The sequence below is a fragment of the Microcaecilia unicolor genome, chromosome 5 (genome assembly GCF_901765095.1).
Source record: "Microcaecilia unicolor chromosome 5, aMicUni1.1, whole genome shotgun sequence".
Taxonomy (NCBI): Eukaryota; Metazoa; Chordata; class Amphibia; order Gymnophiona; family Siphonopidae; genus Microcaecilia; species Microcaecilia unicolor.
The window spans coordinates 297,319,502-297,341,546 of NC_044035.1; the positions used below are offsets into that span (position 1 = coordinate 297,319,502).

The window sequence follows — 22,045 nt, forward strand, 5'->3', positions numbered from 1 at the left end:
AAGAACGAGGTTCTAGGGCCTTGCTCTCACACCAAACGACAAACCTCCTCCACTTGAAAAAGTAACTCTTTTTAGTGGAATCCTTCCTAGAGGCAAGCAAGACACGGGAGACACCCTCCGACAGACCCAACGAAGCGAAGTCTACACCCTCAACATCCAGGCCGTGAGAGCCAGAGACTGAAGGTTGGGGTGCAGCAACGCCCCGTCGTTCTGCGAAATGAGAGTCGGAAAACACTCCAATCTCCACGGTTCTTCTGAGGACAACTCCAGAAGAAGAGGGAACCAGATCTGACGGGGCCAAAAGGGCGCTATCAGAATCATGGTGCCGCGGTCTTGCTTGAGCTTCAGTAAGGTCTTCCCCACCAAAGGTATGGGAAGATAAGCATACAGGAGGCCTGTCCCCCAATGAAGGAGAAAGGCATCCGACGCTAGTCTGCCATGTGTCTGAAGTCTGGAACAGAACAGAGGCAGCTTGTGGTTGGTCTGAGAGGCGAAAAGGTCCACCGAGGGGGTGCCCCACTCTCGGAAGATCTTGCATACCACTCTGGAATGGAGCGACCACTCGTGCGGTTGCATGACTCTGCTCAGTCTGTCGGCCAGACTGTTGTTTACGCCTGCCAGGTACGTGGCTTGGAGGAGCATGCCGAACTGGCAAGCCCAACGCCACATCCCGACGGCTTCCTGACACAGGGGGCGAGATCCGGTGCCCCCCTGCTTGTTGATGTAATACATTGCAACCTGATTGTCTGTCCGAATTTGGATAATTTGACAGGACAGCCGATCTCTGAAAGCCTTCAGTGCGTTCCAGATCGCTCGGAGCTCCAGGAGGTTGATCTGAAGATCCTTTTCCTGGAGGGACCACAGTCCCTGGGTGTGAAGCCCATCGACATGAGCTCTCCACCCCAGGCGAGATGCATCCGTCGTTAGCACTTTCGTGGCCTGTGGAATTTGGAATGGACGCCCGTCAAATTGGTCCGAATGGTCCACCAGTGCAGTGAAGTGCGGCAACTGGTGGAGAGGCGGATGACATCTGCTAGATTCCCGGTGGCTTGAAACCACTGGGAAGCTAGGGTCCATTGAGCAGATCTCATGTGAAGACGAGCCATGGGAGTCACATGAACTGTGGAGGCCATATGACCCAGAAGTCTCAACATCTGCCGAGCTGTGATCTGCTGAGACGCTCTGGTCTGGGAAGCCAGGGACAGGAGGTTGGTGGCCCTCGCTTCGGGAAGGAAGGCCTGAGCCGTCTGGGTATTCAGCAGAGCTCCTATGAATTCCAGAGACTGGGTTGGCTGGAGATGGGACTTTGGGTAATTTATCACAAACCCCAGCAGCTCCAGGCGTTGAATAGTGCACTGCATGGACCGGAGAGCTCCTGCCTCCGAGGTGTTCTTGACCAGCCAATCGTCGAGATATGGGAACACGTGCACTCCCAGCTTGCGTAGATACGCCGCTACCACCACGAGGCACTTTGTAAACACCCGTGGGGCAGAGGCGAGGCCAAAGGGCAGCACACAATACTGAAAGTGCCGTGCGCCCAGGCGGAATCTGAGATACTGTCTGTGAGCTGGCAGTATCGGGATGTGAGTGTATGCGTCCTTTAAATCCAGGGAACATAGCCAATCGTTTTTCTGAATCATTGGCAGAAGGGTGCCCAAGGAAAGCATCCTGAACTTTTTTTTGACCAGGAATTTGTTCAGGCCTCTCAGGTCTAGGATGGGACGCATCCCCCCTGTTTTCTTTTCCACAAGGAAGTACCTGGAATAGAATCCCTGCCCTTCCTGCCCGGGTGGTACGGGCTCGACCGCATTGGCGCTGAGAAGGGCGGAGAGTTCCTCTGCAAGTACCTGCTTGTGATGGGAGCTGAATGATTGAGCTCCCGGAGGACAATTTGGTGGCAGGGAGGCCAAATTCAGGGCGTATCCGCACCGCACCACACTATTTGGAGAACCCACTGGTCGGAGGTTATGAGAGGCCACCTTTGGTGAAAAAATTTTAACCTCCCTCCGACCGGCAGACCGTCCGGTACGGACACTTTGAGGGCGGCTATGTTCCCGTGGATCCAGTCAAAAGCCCGTCCCCGGCTTTTGCTGTGAAGGCGCAGGGGGCTGCTTAGGCGCACGCTGTTGACGAGAACGAGCGCGCTGGGGCTGTCCCTGTGCCTGACGAGGCCTTCGGGCCAGCTGGTTGTACCTACGCTTGGTAAAGGCATAGGGTGCAGCCTGCCGGGCCCGGGAAAAACGTCCACCAGCTGAGGTGGATGCTGAAGGCGCCCGGTGGGAGAGCTTGTCGAGGGCGGTTTCCCGCTGATGCAGTTGGTCCACCAGCTGCTCGACCTTCTCACCAAAAATATTATCCCCCCGGCAAGGGACGTTGGCCAGTCTCTGCTGGGTGCGGTTGTCCAGGTCAGAGGCACGCAGCCATGACAGCCTGCGCATCACTATACCTTGGGCCGCAGCACGAGATGCCACGTCACAGGTGTCATATATACCCCTGGACAGGAACTTTCTGCACGCCTTCAGCTGCCTGACCACCTCCTGAAAAGGCCTGGACTGCTCCGGCGGGAGCTTGTCAACCAGGTCCGCCAGTTGCTTCACATTATTCCGCATGTGTATGCTCGTGTAGAGCTGGTACGACTGGATGTGGGTCACGAGCATGGAAGATTGGTAGGCCTTCCTCCCAAACGAGTCCAGAGTGCGAGACTCCCGCCCCGGGGGCGCCGAGGCGGTATCCCTCAAACTCCATGCCCTCTTGAGAGCAGAGTCCATGACCGCTGAGTCATGAGGCAATTGGGGCCGCATTAACTCTGGGTCCGAGTGGATTCTGTATTGGGACTCTGCTTTCTTAGGGATGGTGGGATTAGATAATGGTCTCATCCAGTTCCGAAGCAGTGTCTCTTTGAGGACATTGTGCAACGGCACCGTGGAGGACTCTCTAGGTGGTGATGGATAATCGAGGACCTCGAGCATCTCAGCCCTCGGCTCATCCACAGAGACCACGGGGAAGGGAATGCAGATAGACATATCCCTGACAAAGGAGGCAAAGGAGAGGCTCTCAGGAGGGGAGAGCTTTCTCTCTGGTGAAGGTCGGAGGGAAGGCCCACAGACTCCTCTGAGGAGAAATATCTGGGGTCCTCCTCCTCCCCCCACGAGGCCTCTTCCTCGGTGTCGGACATAAGCTCATGCAGCTGAGTCCTCAACCGGGCCCGGCTCGACGTCGAGGCACCGAGGCCTCGGTGTCGTCGAGTGGTGGACTCCCGCGCCGGCGGGGACGAAGCTCCCTCCATCGACGTCGACTCCACCTGCGTGGCGGTCGAGACCGGCGCCGCAAGCGGCGTCGAAGGCCTCGGCACCAGGCTAGAGCTCGCCGGCGCCACGGTCAACGGCGCCGAGGGCGCAACCACCCCCGGCGCCGGCACAGTCTGGCGCATCAGCCCTTCCAGGATCCCCGGAAGGATGGCTCGGAGGCACTCGTCCAGGCCCGCTGCCGGGAAAGACGGAGGGGCCGGTAGAGGCGTCGGTGCCAGAAGCTGCTCGGGTCCAGGAGACTGCACCGAAGTGCTAGGACCCTGACGCGGTGGTACCTCTACTACAGAGGGGGACCTCTCCTCTCGACGCGGACGCTTCCTCGGCGTCGACTCCTCTCCGGCACCGGGGGCCGGATGCATTGATGGCGACCGATGACGGTGCTTCTTGGATTTCTTGCGATGCCCGTCATCGGCGCTAGGTGGGATGGAGGAGGTCGATCCCCCTCGGCCTCGAGGGACCGGGTCCGACAGGGTTCGGTCCCGAGGGCCCTGGGTAGAGGGAGTGACCGGGGCCGACTGCCCACGCGGCCTCTCACCCCTGCCGTCACCGGAGGGCCGACGGGACCTGTGCTCTTGGGGTCGATGACATCGGTGCCGATTTCGTCGACATCGATACCGGTACCGAAGAACCGGCCGTCGATACCGATGCCGTCGAGGTCGACGTCGAGGGGCCGGCGCAAGTTCCAAAAAGACGGTCCCGAAGAACTTGCCTCGCTACCTGAGTCCGTTTCCAGAGACCAAGACACAAAGTACACGACTTGGTATCGTGCTCCGGCCCGAGGCACTGGAGGCACCAAGCATGAGTGTCAGTCTGCGAGATAGGCCGGCCGCACCGACCACACTTCTTAAATCCACTCGGGACCTTCAAGGACATCGACGGAAAAATCGCGTCAGTGAAATCAAAGTCGTCGATAGTGGCGGTAAAATCACACCTCGAAAAGAAATCGACCGCGCGGCCACAAGGCTGCAACGCGACGCCCCCGCTAGAAGACGAGGGAAAAACAGTACAGCGCGTTTTCTTTTCTTTTTGGAAAAACTAAAGGGAAAACACGGTAATGAAGTTAAATGAAAAAAATAACGAAGATACGCGAACAACGCGATCCGGTTTCCGGGACTGAGAACCAGAGAGGCGATAACACGTCTCTCTCCAGGCGCGGAAAAGAAAGGACTGGCGGGAACAGTCGCGCACGGGTGGGAAGACGGCCGCGCATGCGCGGTGGGCGTGCCCTGCGTGCGGGACTGCCTGCGAAGTTTTGTTCCGGTTGGTGGGGGCTGTCGCGGACGTCACTCAGTCGTGAGAACAAGCAGCCTGCTTGTCCTCGGAGAATTATTTTGTACCAGGGGCAATGGAGTGTTAAGTGACTTGCTAAGTGCAAACCTTGTGTGGTACATGCAGGAGTGTGCCCAGCATCTGCCTTGTATACACTGCATAGGGCATGCTGAGCCCCCATTATCATCCTCAGTGAGGTGGTGCACCCAGGCACCCCCAAACCTTACATCCCCCCTTCTGGTTGGCCCACTGGCAATTCTAAAGCCCTGTCCTAACCCTCATATTGTTTTTAGCCTCCCAATCTCCTCTTGTTGGTTCCGATGCACCTCTTGCCCCTACTGAAATCTAATCCCCGAATAGCAAAACCAGCCCCCCCCCCAAAAAAAACACCCCCCCCAAATCTTATCCTTAAAAAATAAAAACACCATTCCCCAAGTCTTATCCTCACCCAACCCTTCTCTCACCTCCTCAGGACCTACTTCTGAGGTGAACTACAGTCCTGGGTCTTTGAAGCTGGCCTCTCTGCCAGCAGCACAGCACAACTGCTACGGCCCGGTACTGCAATCCAAGTACATCCTGGGTGGGTAGGAGAGGATGAGAGGGGTGGGTGAGGGTAAGACTTGGGAGCAACACTTTTTTTTGAGGGGGGGGTGTTTGCTGGTTGGGGATTGAGATTTCAAGAGGGGGGCAACAAGAGGTAGATCAGGGTGCTCAAGAGGGGGATCATGCGACAGCTTGGGGCATTATGAATGGTTGTTATTTCACAATGTTGAAGTTCAACTGTTGTGTGAAAAGAACATTTATGTGGCTAATGTTATGGTCATCCATATTTTGGACATTTTTATTTCTAAAATGGATGATCATGCTACATAGATGTCCATTTCATTTTGCATTTTAGAATAGGTTCTATGTCAGCAGATCTTGTTCTAAAACAGTATTAGAACTTCAGGTGTCCTGACTTAGATGTGTATTTGTTTTTCTTTTTAACTTAAACCATCCATTCCAAAATGCCCCTCAATATGAATAAACTAAAAGCTATACATCAAAAAGACTGAATTATCACAAAGATTCACAGCAGTTTTTAGAAACGCAAAATATAGAAAGTTAATCGTTGATGGGGATAAAGTGAATGTGCTAAACAAATACTTCTCTTCAGTGTTCATGGAAGAAAATCCTGGAGGAGGGCTGTGGTTGGCTGACGAGGGTATACTTGGGAATTGCACTATTCACGGAAAAAAGCATTTATAAACAACTTGAAAATCTAAAATTGGACAAAGCTATGAGGCCGGATGGGATATATCCTAGGATACTGTGGAGGACCTCTTAAGGAGGTATTTATTAGATCTTTAAGACTGGAGGGATTCCATGGGATTAGACACGTGGATGTGGTCCCTCTACACAGAAGCGGGGACAGGGAAGAAGTAGAAAACTACAGGCTAGTAAGCATTATGACAGTGGTAGGAAAAATAATGGAGTTGCTGTTGAAAAATGAAGACAGTTAACTTTCTAGAATACAATGGGGTTGCAGGATCCGAGGCAACATGGCTTTACCAAATGAAAATCCTGCCGAATGAATCTGATCAATTTCTTTGACTGGGTGACAAAGGACTGGATAAAGGACATGCACTAGATGTAATCTACGTGGATTTCAGCAAAGCCTTTGATAAGGTTCCTCACAGAAGACTCATGAATAAGCTGAGAGGGCTGAACTTAGGACTCAAAGTGGTGAGCTGGATGAGGAACTGGTTGACAGACAAGCGACAGAGGGTGGTGGTAAATGGAATTTTCTTGGAGGAAAGGAAGGTGAGTAGTGGAGTGCCTCAGGGGTCGGGTAATATATTTGTGAGATACATTGCTGAAGGGTTATAAGGAAATGTTTGTCTCTTTGCAGTTGACACAAAGTTAGCCAATTGGGTGGACACCCCGGAGGGAGTAGAAATCATGAGGAGAGCGCTCCAAAAATTAGAAGAATGGTCAAAGGTCTGGCAGTCAAAATTTAATGCAAAGGTGTGCAGAGTGATACAATTGGTGTGCAGAAATCCAAAAGGTGAAGTACCAGATAGGCACAGAGAGATTGATAAACACAACTCAGGAAAGAGGTCTTCAGCTGATAGTGTCTGAGGATCTCAAGGTGATGAAACAATGAAACAAGGCACTGGCCAAGGCCAGAAAGATGCTAGGATGCACAGAGGGGGGTACAGGGGTGTCCCTGTAAAAGTTGTTGGTGAGGCTGCACATGAGAGTATTGTGTTCAGTTTTGAAGGACGTATCTTGATAAGGACGTAGAAAGACAAAGCCATTCAGAGAAATGGAAATCACACAGCGGTTTATTTACTTTTTGCTTTTTTAACACACCCAGATTGAATTGATTAGAAAGCTTTCTATCCGTTGAAAAAGCCCAAAGTACTGCTTGTACAAAAATACCAATACAGTAGTGGGTTGGGATAGTATGAATGCAAGATCATGTTTTAACTACTATTTTTTTCAATAGAAAGATAGTAAAGATGGGCAGCTGGTATTGTCACAGAAAACTGCTGACATGGGGAGATGATAGCTTGAGGCTCATTTACTCTGCCACAGCTACTAAGAACTTATTTTAATTATGCTGTTTCTATGGTACCAAAGAGTTCCTGGAGCTGACCTAGAATCATGCTGTGTTTTCATGATACAGGAGATCAACTGGATATTTTGAATACCATAACCCTTCAATGAACTTGAACTACAGGAGGAAGTGATAGTGATAGCAGCATACTGTAACATCATCAATAGAAACTTATCACAATGAATTGCACATTCACCGAGGTGACACTTAGATGAGATGATGAAAAGTAGGCTTTGTGAAGAACAAGTAAGGTTCCCTAAGTAGCACTAAGAATATTTGCCACTTGAAGCTGTATTATGTTCTAGAGGATTGTTTTCTGGAAAATAAGAACTGTTTTTTAAAGGAAGATGGAGATTACTACAGTACAAATGAACATTCACCATCCATGCTGTTAACACTAGCAACTGGTGGTTTGGGCAGTATATCCTTCCTTGTCCTGGAATACCAAAGGCATTCCACTAGATTACTCGGTGTCTGGTCAACAGGTCATAACATAATAAAACCGGATCTGACCAAAGATGATTAATCCAAGATTTCTCCTCTCTGTATGTAAGACTTTGGATAAAAGGGATAGTACATGAGCTCTCTTTTTAAATTTGATGTGTTTGTCTCAGGGGTAATGTCTTCAGATCATTTAGTTTTGAACATACCATGACAGTGATGAACCTTACTCCAAAGCCAGGGTATGTGGAGTATGATCTTAGTCTCTCAAAGTTTACTGATGAAGCTCACTGTAGTACTTGCATCATGCTAAAAAGAGCTTCCTTTTAGAGTTAATAAGATATAAAACAAGTATAAGCAACTTATCAAGGTATGCTTGAAAGTTCCTTTTAAATCAAGCCTGTAGCACTCAATAAGCTAAGGAATATTTCAGTGTCTTTCTACCACATTTTCTTGGTACTTGAGTATCTTCTCTCTCTCTCCACATAATTCACAGAATAACCATTTAGCACTGTTAAAAGAATTTGTGCAAGACCAAAAGTTACCAAGAGAAAGGCTCCTCCTCTCACTCCCTCCCCCCAGATCAGCAGCCACTGCTACCCTCCGGACTCTCTCTGCTCTCCCACCATCCAAAGGCCTTCCCAGAGCCTACATTTGGTGGGCTAGTAGTTCCCCCCCCCCCCCCCCCTCGGGCTGCCCAGGGATACATTTCAAATCTCCTGGTAGCCTATTAGCCTCTTCAGGGCAACAGTGATCCCCAGTTGCTCTTGTCCCCGCCAGTTCCTCAGCCAACATGGCCGCCGAGATTGCCGTGGGAGGTCCTGGTAGCAGCCATTTTCAGATTGCTCCTGTTTATACTGGTTCCAATCTCTAGTCTGTTGTACTTTTTTTTTTTAAATTATTCTCATCTGTAATCTGCTGTCCTAGGCTGCAACTGCTCACTCAATCATCCTTAGGTTTCAGTTCAACTTAAATATTCATATGTCCAGTTTTGATCAACAAATCACTGTATTATGCATGTCACTTGTTTTTCCTCATTTGCTGATCTAATTCTTTGAAGAGTTGCTCTCCTCTTTTGCCAAATCTGTCCTTTTCTATGTGGATTCTCTTTCCATTTACTCATCAGATATTCTGGATGTTTACTGTCATATTTCAACACTTTTTGTGCATTTAGATTTCATGACACTGCCTGGAGGCCTATGATAGTCTACAGCTGTTTCCTAAGTCACCTTTGTGGGCCTGAGATCTAATTTATACCCCAAACCATGTTTTTAACATACCGTCATGGTTCCTGCAAGATTCCCTGACTTGCAGCTTTTTGGGAAGTTGTGCTGAGTTATCAAGGACATGCTGCTTGGCTGAAGACTGAATACCATCTTTGTCCACTGTTCCCAGTTATTGTATCTGCACCAGTAAGAACTAGTTCTAGCCTGGACACAGTGAGAAGTATCTGGACTGACTATCATAAACTGGATTTCTCACCCCTGATCAGTGCAGTGAAGATCCAGTGTCACAGCTAGTCGGAGAAGCTGTTCCTGTCCTGTTTGTCATCAAACAGATAGTTGGAGGAGTTATAAGAAGGAATTAGTAGATTTGTAGATGTCTGACACACCAGACACAGTGCAACATCAGGAAACTTAAGTCCTCACCCCCCGGTCTTTGTATAAAGACTGTGCAGGAATAGAGAAGACACGGCAGAAGTGACTACAAGTGCTGGAAGCACAAGAGGGGATTTATGGTGGTGCCTCAGACCCCCATACACAGGAGAACTCAGACATTCCTGGCTGAGTGGAGACAAGTAATCGTACTCCTGAACATCCTGCGCCAGCAGTCTTGGCTCGCAGATCTGAAACCAACTGGAATGGAGGAAAGAGATCTGTCTGATATAAGAAGGAGGACAGTCAATCACAAAGGTGAGTCAATCACGCATATGGTTTGGGAAGGTAGATATATGTGTTTGCCAGGCAAAAGGATAAGTTGGCTAACTGGTATGGAGTAGGAAATTTTATATCAGCAGAAGTAATTATTTTATCCAATCATGAAGCACTAGTGCACTGTAGAGCCCAACTGAAACCATGATCTTCGGTTTCTGCCAAAATAATTTGCGACCAAAATTGGCCACTTGGTTTCAGTAGAAACCAAAGCTGAAAAAGAAACTGGCCCTAACCCCCACCTAACCAAAAAGAGCCCCCCTCCAAGACCACCTGCTGGAGGCAGCCCCCTCCTAGGCCTACTGTGGTGGTAGTGGGCAGCAGCGTACCCAGGCACATCTGCATATGGTCGGCTCCTGCTCAAAATGGCTTCCATATGATCAAGCAGCAGTCTCATGAGATGCAACAGCCATTTTGAGATTGGAACTGGCCTGGACAGGAGGAGAAACCTCAGGACAGACATGAATTATGACTATGGTAAAGCATCAGCTGTTCCCGTAAAAAAAAAAGCCTCTCAACACATTATCCAAAAACAATTTCTTCTAATGAAACCAGGGGTCATACAGCTGGGTGCTACATTTTGCTTGAGATATCCGTGTAAATGCATAGTGAGATACCAATCGAATAAATATGTTTTCTTTGACCCAGCTCAGTTAACAGTGTTTCTAGCATCAAGGCAAAATAGGGGTGCTTAAAATGTTATTCTCCCTTTAATTGAGAAATTTAACACTGTGTAATGTTACCTGTTAGCATTTTGTTTGCTTTAATCTTGAAATTTTTGCCTAATATATATGCCATTTCCTAATATCTTGCTCCAAATATGTGGACTTGAGCGAGAAATTTCAAAACTGTTGCTTTAATAATATTGTATTCCTGACTAAACTATATGTGAAATGTATTGCTTTTCAAAACAAGCTTTGCTTGACTATAATTGAAAAAGTTATAAATAAAATTTTTAAAAAAAGTAGTGTGGGCGCATCTTTCGGGTGTGAGCTGGGCCACTTTTTACCACAGCTGGGAAAAAGGCCATTTTTTAATGCACAAAAATTAAAACTAGTGCGTACCTATTTATGGCCTGAGCCCTTACAACCAGGCACTGACTTAGCTCACGTGCTACCCAGACAGTAACCATGCAGCACGCGCCAAAGTGGCCTCACTGCCAATTACCGCTAGGAACGCCCTCCACGATAGAAAATTGAAAAATATTTTCTACCGTGGGATTTGTCATGCGCTAAACTCGGAATTACTGCCGGGCGCATGAGCTACCCTGGTGGTAGTGCCGATTTGGTGGGTGCTACCTGTTCATTCGCCTTCCCACAGCTTTGTAAAAGGGTACCAAAACCTATTAGATCACCGCTAACCAGATAAGTTGTTGTTCTGTCCATACTCTGCCCCATGCCACCCCTAACCTAGCCAGTTAGGAAATGGCTGCATGCTGGGCCATTTCTGGCAACCGGCACTGAATATCCGGGCTTTTCAACGCCGGCTAGCGCATGAATGATTAAGTCGATATTCAGACTTAACTTAGCAGGCAAAGATAGGTTTGCTTTTTACATGACCTTATTTGGCTGCTACAAAGGTAGTCACCGTTATGTTGGTGAACTCCTGAATAAGTTTCAAGAAGGGCTATTAAATTTACCAGACCTTTTCTGCTGCTCTGCTCAGTATTGTAAGCCACTGTGATATGCATTTCTGAACATTTACATCAGTATAATAAGCAACTGTAGTAAATTTGATTTGAACACTCCTCTCCTCACTATATCTGGTACATAAGATCTAATAGCAAGAAGAAAGCCAGGATCGAAATGGAGAACATCTAATAAGATATTACTTAAGCAACTCTTAAGATGGCGGCATACTACAGGTAAAAACATTTAATGTAGATTTGATATAAACATTTTCTACCATTTACAACTTATTCTCTAAAACCAAATTACCCTTCACTAAAGTCTCTCCAGAAAATGGGCAGCCAGATAGAACAACCTCCATCTTGGTTACCATCTACCAGATCTGAAGATTAGTTACTTGTCTTAGAGAATTCAAGAGTAAAGGACCTTCAAAGCCTGAACATCCAGAAAATACGACAGACTTCAAAGGACTTTGATGAGGAGAAGTTTGCTCATCTCTAGCCATCATTCGTGGATTAACCCATTCACTCTTAAATTCTAAAGAGACCCTGGGGTAGGGTTACCATATTTGCCCTAAGAAAAAAAAGAAAAAAGGAGGAGTGGCCTAGTGGTTAGAGTGGTGGACTTTGGTCCTGGGGAACTGAGTTCGATTCCCACTTCAGGCACAGGCAGCTCCTTGTGACTCTGGGCAAGTCACTTAACCCTCCATTGCCCCATGTAAGCCGCATTGAGCCTGCCATGAGTGGGAAAGCGCGGGGTACACATGTAACAAAAATAAAATAAAAATAAATACCCCGCCACCTGTTGCACCCCACCCCCTATCACTTTGAGCCCCCCTCCAAAGGAAAGCCAGATTCCCTCTCTCCCCCCCATGTAGATCCCCTCCCCAATTTTCCAGTCTCCCTCCACCCATGATTCCATTTACTACTCCTCCCCTCCTTTACACCTTAGTGTGGTGCCCTGGTGGAAGTCTCACGAGGCCATAACTTGAACTCGGCAACCATTTTGAATCAGTGCTGGGAGAAAGGCAGTCTGCAGACGTGCTGGGCAGGAAAGAGGGGGCTCTTTCCTGCCTCAAAAAGGTCACTAGACTACCAGGGCACCACACTAAGGTCGAGGCGAGGGGAGGATAGGACACCCTGAGGCCCGCCTGCCCGAATATGCCCTTAAAAAGAGGACATGTCCGGGTAAAACGGGATGTATGGTAACCCTACCCTGGGAACATGAATTTCTAAAAGATGCTCCTATTTACTCTCCTTGCTGGAAACAAATAGATTTAAGTTCTGTTCTTTCTAGTTACCACCAGACACCCTGTGAGTTGGAACCAAGAGTTCAAGTCTAAAACCATAGTTGGTGCCAGGGGTGGTGAGTGAGGAACTGGATTCCAAGAAGATTCTTCTGCCAATCGCTCTGGCTCAACCTCCCCAGGAGCTCCAAGCAATAGACAAATTATCCCCAGATGCTAAATGCCACAGGACACAACACAGTCCAAGAGACCATAATAAAAGAGTCTAGGTTCCCCAATCGCCTTGATTTTTACTCTTCTTTTTCCCCATCCTACTACCCAAATGAGAGACACTGAATGATCAAGAAACTCCTTGATACACTCCAAAGGGCTCTCCCCTTTGGCTATGCAACCATGGATCAGATGTGCTTTTACAGTGAGCTGTCATCACTTTGAATGTCACAGAGGCACAGAACTAGGTCACTAACTGGCACCCAGTTAGTAGGTCCTCCTCTGCCCTCCCTCCTTGCTGCTGCACCTTAGATCCCCAGGAATTGGGTCTTCTCACTACTCGTTAATGACAAAATTATTTTTCCACCTGAACATCAGTGATTTTCAGTTTGTTTGGTATGAAAATAACTTACCTTAAATGCCATCATAATAGTTTCTTCAGTAGTGGCAGGATTACAAACTATGGCCATACCAATCACATATTCTCTAAAATCTATGGTGCCATCATCATTCTATAAAATAAAACAGAAGAATTAACTTTCCAAAGTCAATTTAACAACTACTACTACTACTACTTAACATTTCTAAAGCGCTACTAGGGTTACGCAGCGCTGTACAATTTAACATAAAAGGACAGGCCCTGCTCAAAGAGCTTACAATCTAAAGGACAAGCGAGTAGACAATACGATAGGGGCAGTCCGGATATCCTGAAGGTAAGAGTTAGGTGCCGAAGGCAGCATTGAAGAGGTGGGCTTTAAGCAGAGACTTGAAGATGGGCAGGGAGGGGGCTTGACGTAAGGGCTCAGGAAGGTTGTTCCAGGCATAGGGTGAGGCGAAGCAGAATGGGCGGAGCCTGGAGTTGGCAGTGGTGGAGAAGGGTACTGAGAGGAGGGATTTGTCCTGTGAACGGAGGTTTCGGGTGGGAACATAAGGGGAGATGAGGGTAGAGAGGTAGTGAGGGGCAGCAGATTGAGTACATTTGTAGGTAAGAAGGAGAAGCTTGAACTGAATGCGGTATTGGATTGGAAGCCAGTGAAGTGACCTGAGAAGAGGGGTGATATGAGTATATCGGTTCTGGCGGAATATAAGACGTGCAGCAGAGTTCTGAACAGATTGAAGGGGGGATAGATGGCTAAATGGGAGTCCGGTGAGGAGTAAGTTGCAGTAGTCAAGTCGAGAGGTAATGAGAGCGTGGACGAGAGTTCGGGTGGTGTGTTCAGAGAGAAAAGGGTGAATTTTGCTGATGTTGAAGAGGAAGAAGCGACAGGTCTTGGCTATCTGCTGGATGTGTGCTGAGAAGGAGAGGGAGGAGTCGAAGATGACTCCGAGGTTGCGGGCAGATGAGACGGGGAGGATGAGGGTGTTATCCACTGAGATAGAAAGTGGAGGAAGAGGAGAAGTGGGTTTTGGTGGAAAGACGATGAGCTCAGTCTTGGACATGTTCAGTTTCAGGTGGCGGTTGGACATCCATGTAGCAATGTCGGTTAAACAGGCCGATACCTTTGCCTGGGTCTCCGCGGTGATGTCTGGTGTGGAGAGATACAGCTGGGTGTCGTCCGCATAGAGATGATACTGGAAGCAACACTTGCTCCAGTGAATTGCTGATATTCTTGATGAGCTGAGGATGCCATTATATGCTGTAACTAATGTGCTTGATATTTGATAGACATTAAAACTATGAGATCATCATCCCTAATCTACAAAATATGGAGAAACCAATAAGCATACTTATCAATTTGCTAAAATGAACAAAGGTACAGTGGTGGTAAGTACCTTGGCCATTTTTTGCAAACTTTAGTTATTATGACTTACCACATTACTATGATGGAATTCACAAGATATTACATGATCTGCATTCCCTTCTGAAGCCCACAGCACCTTAATCTTTTCCAAGACCCAGTCCTATTTAGCTTCCAAGATTGGGTAGGTTCATGTTCACCTACTGTGATATTGTTGGGGCTTATATGATATGTATAATACAGCTACTATACTTTCACACATTTGAAATTATTTAAGGTTATAATTTGTAAACTAAATAAGCTCCATAAAAAAATTATGTGTATGAAATATTAAAAAGAAAAGAAATGGGGAAAAAAACCCAAATTCCTTCTGACAGAAAGATGTTTCCTTTTCATTAATGTCGTTTAAACTTAGAACTAGCATTAACTTAGTGTAAAGGGTACAGATGGGTTGTCTGCACATCTGAACACTGAAAAAGCTATGTCGTGTGTTTGCGTTTCTTAGTGGTTAAAGATCACTTCCTCATGCCTTCCTGATTCAATCAACATCAGGATAAAGAAGCTACAAGTTTAGAAATGTCAGCTGTGAAAATAGAAACAGAAGTATTTAAGGCTTATTTTCATAAGAGATCATCAAACAAAGGCCCAACATTTTAGCTCTGATTAACACACTAATAGCACCATCAGAAACAAACTTATGTAAGGATCTAAAATAAAGTTTTTCTGACTGACATGGAGCTTCCTTGGGAGAATCAATATTCTTAGCCATTGATCGACTTTAAAAAGATGACAGTGGTGAAATAAACAGTTGTTTATCCACTCAGATATCTGTTTCAGAAAGTCTTACCTAGCAGATTTAAACCACCAATTATATGTGCAGCTTTTCTAAACAAATTAGCATGAAGAATAGTACAATTAAGACAAATGCCCTTTTGTGATTTGACTATTATTAGGTAGTCAAGAACAATGGAAATCTGAAGGATCTTTTAAGGTTTTCAAAATGTTTTTGGCAAAAAACTGATTTTAAGAAGTATGAATCACCTATTATATCAGTCTAAAAAGCAAAATAATAGTGTCTTTCCAGAGAGTTCCATCGCGTGAGCAACGCGAACCACGCATGCGCGAGTGTGCCTCTTTAATTTAATCAAAAAGCATAAAAACAAGAAAAACAACAACTCCAAAGGGGAGGAGGGTGGGTTTGTGAGAACAATCAGCCTGCTGTCCTCGGAGAATACCTGCTACAGGTAAGTATCTTCACTTTCTACGAAGACAAGCAGGCTGCTTGTTTTCACATGTGGGGTATCCCTAGCAGCCAGGCTCACTCAAAACAATGAACATTGGTCAATTGGGCCTTGCAACGGTGAGGACATAACATAGATTGACATGAAACCAAAATCAACTAACTGATAGTGCAGCCTGGAACAGAATCAAAATGGATCTAGGGTGGTGGAGTTGGATTCTAAACCCTGAACAGATTCTGCAGCACCGCCTGCCCAAACCGACTGTCGCATCGGGTATCTTGCTGAAGGCAGTAGTGAGATGTGAATGTGTGGACTGATGACCATGTTGCAGCCTTCAATGGAGGCCGACTTTAAGTGGGCCACTGACGCAGCCATGGCTCTAACATTATGAGCTGTGACATGACCCTGCAGAGTCAGCCCAACTTGGGCATAAGTGAAGGAAATGCAATCCGCTAACCAATTAGAAATTGTGCGTTTTCCGATGGCGACTACCCTCCTGTTGGGGTCGAAAGGAACAAACAATTGGGCGGACTGTCTGAAGGGCTTGGTCCGCTCCACATAAAAAGTCAATGCTCTCTTGCAGTCCAAGGTATGTAAACTGCTTTCACCAGGGTGGGTATGAGTACGGGGAAAAAATGTTGGCAAGACAATTGACTGGTTCAGATGGAACTCCGACACCACCTTTGGCAGGAACATAGGGTGCGGGCGGAGGACTACTCTGTTGTGATGAAACTTGATATAAGGTGCATGCACTACCAAGGCCTGAAGCTCACTGACCCTACGAGGTGCTCTTCACCAGCCAATCGTTGAGATAAGGGAACACATGCACTCCCAGTCTGCTTAGCGACGCTGCGAGTACCACCAGGCACTTTGTGAACACTCTGGGCACAGACGCCAGACCAAAGGGCAGTACACAGTACTGAAAGTGCTGAGTTCCCAGCCGAAATCGAAGATACTTCCTGTGAGCTGGGAGTATCAAGATGTGTGTATAAGCATCCTTTAAGTCCAGAGAGCATAGCCAATTGTTCTCTTGAATCATGGGAAGAAGGGTGCCCAGGGAAACCATCCTGAACTTTTCTCGAACCAGATAATTGTTTAGGCCCCTTAGGTCTAAGATGGGACGCATCCCCCCTGTTTTCTTTTGCACAAGGAGGTACCTGAAATAGAATCCCAGCCCTTCTTCCCCTGGTGGAACGAGTTCGACCACACTGGCCTTTAGAAAAGGGTGGAGAGTTCCTCTGCAAGTACCTGCTTGTGCTGGGAGCTGTAAGAATGAGCTCCTGGTGGGCAATTTGGAGGTTTGGATTCCAGATTGAGGGTGTATCCTAACCGGACTATTTGAAGAACCCAACGGTCGGAGGTTAGGAGAGGCCACCTTTGGTGAAAAAACATCAACCTCCCCCCTACCGGCAAGTCGTCCGGTACAGACACTTTTACTGGGGCTATGCTGAACTGGAGCCAGTCTAAAGCTCATCTCTTGCTTTTGCTGGGGAGCAGAGTGTTGACGAGAACGAGTGTGCTGGGGCTGAGCCTGGGCAGGCTGCCAAGAAGCAGGAGTGTATCTATGCCTAGAGTAGGAATAGGGAGCACTTCTCTTCCCTCCAAAAAACCTCCTAGATGAGGAGGCTGTAGCAGAAGGCGCCCTGGTGGGAGAGAGAATCCATTGCATCATTATGCTTCTTAATCTGATTAACGAGATCCTCTACTTTCTCTCCAAAAGGATTGTCCCCCCGGCAAGGAACATCCGCCATCCGCTGCTGGAAAGAATGTTCCAGGTCAGAGACATGCAGCCATGAGTGCCTGCGCATCACTATACCTTGAACAGTGATCCTGGACGTCACGTCAAAAGTGTTAAGTAACCCTGCCAGGAACTTGCGACATGCCTTCTGCTGCCTGACCACCTGGTGTAAAGGCTCGGCCAACTCCGTAGGGAGCGCCTCAACCAAGCTGGACAGATGACTTATCGAGTCCCGCAAGTGTACGCTCATGAAGAGCTGGTATGACTGGATCTTGGCAGCAAGCATAGCAGCCTGATACGTCTTTCTCCCAAAAGAGTCAAGAGTCCTAGCTTCTCTGCCTGGGGGCGCTGAAGCATAGTCTCTAGTACTCCTAGCTCTCTTGAGAGCGGAATCCACCACCATGGAATTGTGGGGTAATTGGGACCTCATCAATCCAGGTTCACTGTGGATCCGGTATTGGGACTCAGCTTTCTTGGGAACTACAGGGCCAGACAGAGGGGCGGACCAGTTTCGCATAAGGACTTCCTTCAGTACCTTATGCAGAGGGACTGTCACAGCCTCTTTAGGTGGAGAAGAATAATCCAGGACTTCCAGCATGACAGACCTGGGCTCATCCTCAACCTCCACAGGGAAGGGAATAGCTGTAGCCATTTCCCGGACAAAAGAGTAAAAAGACAGACTCTCTGGTGGAGATAGTCTTCTTTCCATCGGAGGAGAAGGGTCAAAGGGAATCTCAAAGGCCTCATCAGAAGAGAAGTATCTGGGATCTTCCTCTGATTCCCATGAGTGTTCCTGCTAAGTGTCAGACACAACCTGTGTCAAGGTACTCTGATACTGGACCTGCTTCAATGCCGAGGAACGATGTCTTCTGTGGCGATGTCGAGAAGTCGACGCACGATCCGACTGAAGCGAAGCTCCTTCCACCAGCATTGAAGGGGAGTCGACCTGCGTGGCAGCTGACACCGATGCCGCAGGCGGCACCGCAGTCAGCAGTCGGAGACCTCACCACAGGAGAAGGGCCAGACACCACTACAGCAGATGGCACAGAAGGCGCAAGCACCCCCCGATTCCGAAGCTGATTGTCGCAGTAAGCCTTCCAGAAGTTCTGGAAAGAAGGCCCGGATACGCTCGTCAAGAGCCACCATAAGAGAAGGATGCAGGGCCGGTAGAACAGGCGGTGTCAGAATCCGTGGAGGCTCGGGAGTAGATACCGGGCTGCCAAGAGACCGATGCATCGACACCTCCTGTACCGAGGGGGAGCGGTTCTCTCGGTGCTGACTCTCTCGATGCCAGTCATTGAGTCTGCTCGGTACCGATGAGGAAGACGTGGAATCCTCATGTCTCCTGGGGGCCGGGTCCAATGAAGGCCAGTCCCGGGGGCCTGCATATCAGGAGGCCTCGTGACAGGTGGAGACCCACTCGACGCCTCACTGCTCCCAGCGTGAGTTGGTCTCTCAGCAGCCATTACCTCTCTCTTCAACGCCGATGCTCCTGTCGATGTCGACGCCGCCAACCTCGGTACCGAAGTCGACGTCAAAGGTCCGGACTGAGCCCCAAAAAGCTTTTCCCGTTGGGCTTCTCAAGACACTTGGGTCCGTTTCTTCATACGAAGACACAGACTACAGGCAGCTGGGCTACGGTTGGGCCCAGGGCACTGGATACACCAGGCGTGGGTATCTGTACCTGAGATGGTCCGGTTGCACCGAGTACAACGTCTGAAGCCACTGGGTGTCTTCGATGACATGGAAGAAAAAACGGCTTCAGTGAAACCAAACGACACGATTGTGCCAAAAAAGAAAGCACAAAAAAGGGGAAAAACCCGACCGCGTGACCAAAAGGCCGGCCGCGTCGAAAAAGAAAGGAAACTAACAGGGGAAAAAGTAAAAGAAGTACGGGAAACTACTTGTAACTAAACTTTTTTTTTTTTTTTTTAATATTTAAAAGAAAAAACAGAAACGAGTAAAAAGCGATTCTTACAGAGAAGTTCTTCCTGGGCCTGAGAGAGGAGCGACGCGTAAAACGAACCGCACCTCACCGCGGAGATAAAAGAACTAAAGAGGCACGGGCAAGAAGTCATTCAGGTTGCTCACGTGACGAAACTCTCTGGAAAGACTATTATTTTGCTTGCAAAATTTTTCCCGATTCCTGGGCCGCCGCAGACATCAACCCACATGTGAGAACAAGCAGCCTGCTTGTCCTCGGAGAAACAGGATATCCTCACTAAAATTTGGCCATGTATTACTGTATTGTATAGAACAGTGTAGAAAAATGAGCACAAATTACAGCCTTTATTAGTCCTGTTTCTACCAGCTACAATAATTTTTGAAGTTGTTTTAGTGCTATTCAGTTTTTATTTCATGATATTTATACACATGGAAAGCTTAAGTAAAAAAAAAAAAAAAAGAATCTTTTGTCCTCCACCTTTAAGGCACTGCCTATTCAACGGGAACAGCTTTTGACTTTTTACAGATGGACCACGAATAGGCAGTCCATTATTTCTAATAATCTTTTGCTATTTGTTTTCAATAGCATTTGTTATTGTTTTGGGTGAACCAGTGTGGTGGCAATCTATGCCTACTGCTAGCAATCCCCTCTCCTGTTCTCAATCTAACCTCCTTGGTCTCCACAATTAAAAAAAAAAAAAAAAAAAAGGACATTCCCCATCTGTTCATGAACTGCTGACCAGGTGATAGTCCCTCTTCATCACCCTCTGGTGGTACCTTACTTGCAGGCTCTCTCTCACACCAATCTATTTTATAGAGCAAACTGTTCTGTGAAAATATTACCCCACTATTTTTTTTTTGTTGATGGTTCCTTCTAAGTGGTTGCTGATTTCTTTAGTGCTGGTAACACATGATTTCAACAAACCTCCACATGCTTCTTGATGTGCAGGACAGCAGCAAACCTGGAATTCCAATCAACTTGGTGAAAACTACAAACTGGACCAAATTCTAACACAGATAGGGCTTGAGGAGCTTGCTGAAGTCACCAGCTGCTGGTGTTTAGGGTAATGAACCTACAACCTAAGGAGCCCTTTTACTATGGTGTGGCGAAAAATGGCCTGCGCTAGTGTAGGTGCGTGTATTGGACGTGTGCAGGTCCATTTTTCAGTACGCCTGCAAAAAAGGCCTTTTTTATTTTTTTGCCGAAAATGGATGTGCGGCAAAATAAAAATCAGAATGCATCCATTCTGGGCCTGAGACCTTACTGCCACCCACTGACTTAGCGGTAAGGTCTCACGTGTTAACCGGGCAGTAATCGTCAGCGCAGATACACTGCCAATTACTGCCTGGTTAGCGCCACCTAGTAGAAAATAGAAATTATTTTCTGCGGTGCATTTTGGATAAGCGTCAAAATTAGAATTACCGCTTGGGGCACGCGGTAGCCGGGCGATAATTCTAATTTGATGCGTGTTGGTGCCTACACGTCTTAGTAAAAGAGCCCCTAAACTATGCACTGTGTTTGCTGACCACAAAACACAAAAATTAGCATGTCTAAACGTCACATAAAAAAAAAAAAGAAAGAAAGAGAGAGACTATAAACCACAAAATTTGAATTCAAAGATATTTACCCTATCAAAGAGTGCAAACAATTCTCTGAGAGCATCTGACACAGGGATCTTTAAGAAACTGGCAAACTCCTCAATTTTAATCCTTCCTCCCTTTGATGCTCTTGCAGCTTCAGCAAATTCATCAAGCTGTTGTCTGATATTATCCCAGTTTAGGCTGAAAAAAAATAAAAACAAAAGAACACAGGTTCCTAAGAAAGCCTCACTGTGTACAGTATCAATACCTGTGACTGTTGATAACATGACATTCTGCAATATGGATACCCTATTTGTTGGAGCTGGTTGGCCAAGCTGTACTGAGAAATCACATTACAGGATTCCATTCACGGAGCAAGCTGCTATAAGAGGTTGTGTACAGCTGGGTCACAGTCATCAAGCATTTTTAGAAGAAACTACTGGGTGGACATCAAGAACTTTTTGGAAACCAAGAATTCAAACAAATTTCAGGAGCTACTTTGCTCCTGGTATGAAAGCTTCACTGGTTACTGGTATGCGCAAAAGCTAGATTCAAGGGGGTTGATATTCAAAGGCACTTATCCGGGTAGGAGCTGTTCCTACCTGGATAAGTGCTCATGAGAGGGATAGCAGGATTACTTATCTGTAATGGTAGGTTCTCCATAGGCCTCAGCCTAATGGAGACATGCTGAAAGCTAGAGTACATAATCTGACAGCTACTTGGTAAAGCTCAAAACAAGTTTCAAAGATGTTGCTGAGCATGTTCTCATTCTCCCATGCTGCCTCCACTGCTCCCTCTGTTTTCAAACTAGTTGCATTCAAATTCACATAACACTACTTGGGAGAGAGGTTAGAGGGATAGCATGTCTACATTAGGCTGGGGTCTGTGGAAAACCCCCATTATAGGTAAATAATCTTGCTTTCTCTATAGACCAAGCAGCCTCACTGACAGTGGCTCCAAAGCTTAGGGTTTCTTGAATTAACATTTCTTCCATATAGAAACTTACAAAATATACTTAGGGTGGATGGAGGCTTAAGATGCAAAAAGGTTTTGAAGAACAGTCTGACTGAATATATCATTTGATCTAGAAAAAAACATCTAGACACTTGGCAAAAGTAGGTAGATAAGTCCAAGTGGCTGTTTTACAAATTCCAGACAGTGGGGACA

At 47.2% G+C, this 22,045-nt stretch overlaps 1 protein-coding gene across 1 annotated transcript in view; it reads right to left on the bottom strand.

Moving 5' to 3' along the window:
• LPCAT2 (lysophosphatidylcholine acyltransferase 2) overlaps nt 1-22,045 on the bottom strand; it is a 157,433-nt gene that overhangs the window by 12,592 nt on the left and 122,796 nt on the right. Inside the window, exons 11-12 of the mRNA XM_030204309.1 lie at nt 20,926-21,079; nt 13,049-13,147 (exon numbers count right to left, since the gene is read on the bottom strand). Coding sequence (XP_030060169.1) covers nt 13,049-13,147; nt 20,926-21,079 — 253 coding nt within the window. The remainder of the gene's footprint in view (nt 1-13,048; nt 13,148-20,925; nt 21,080-22,045) is intronic.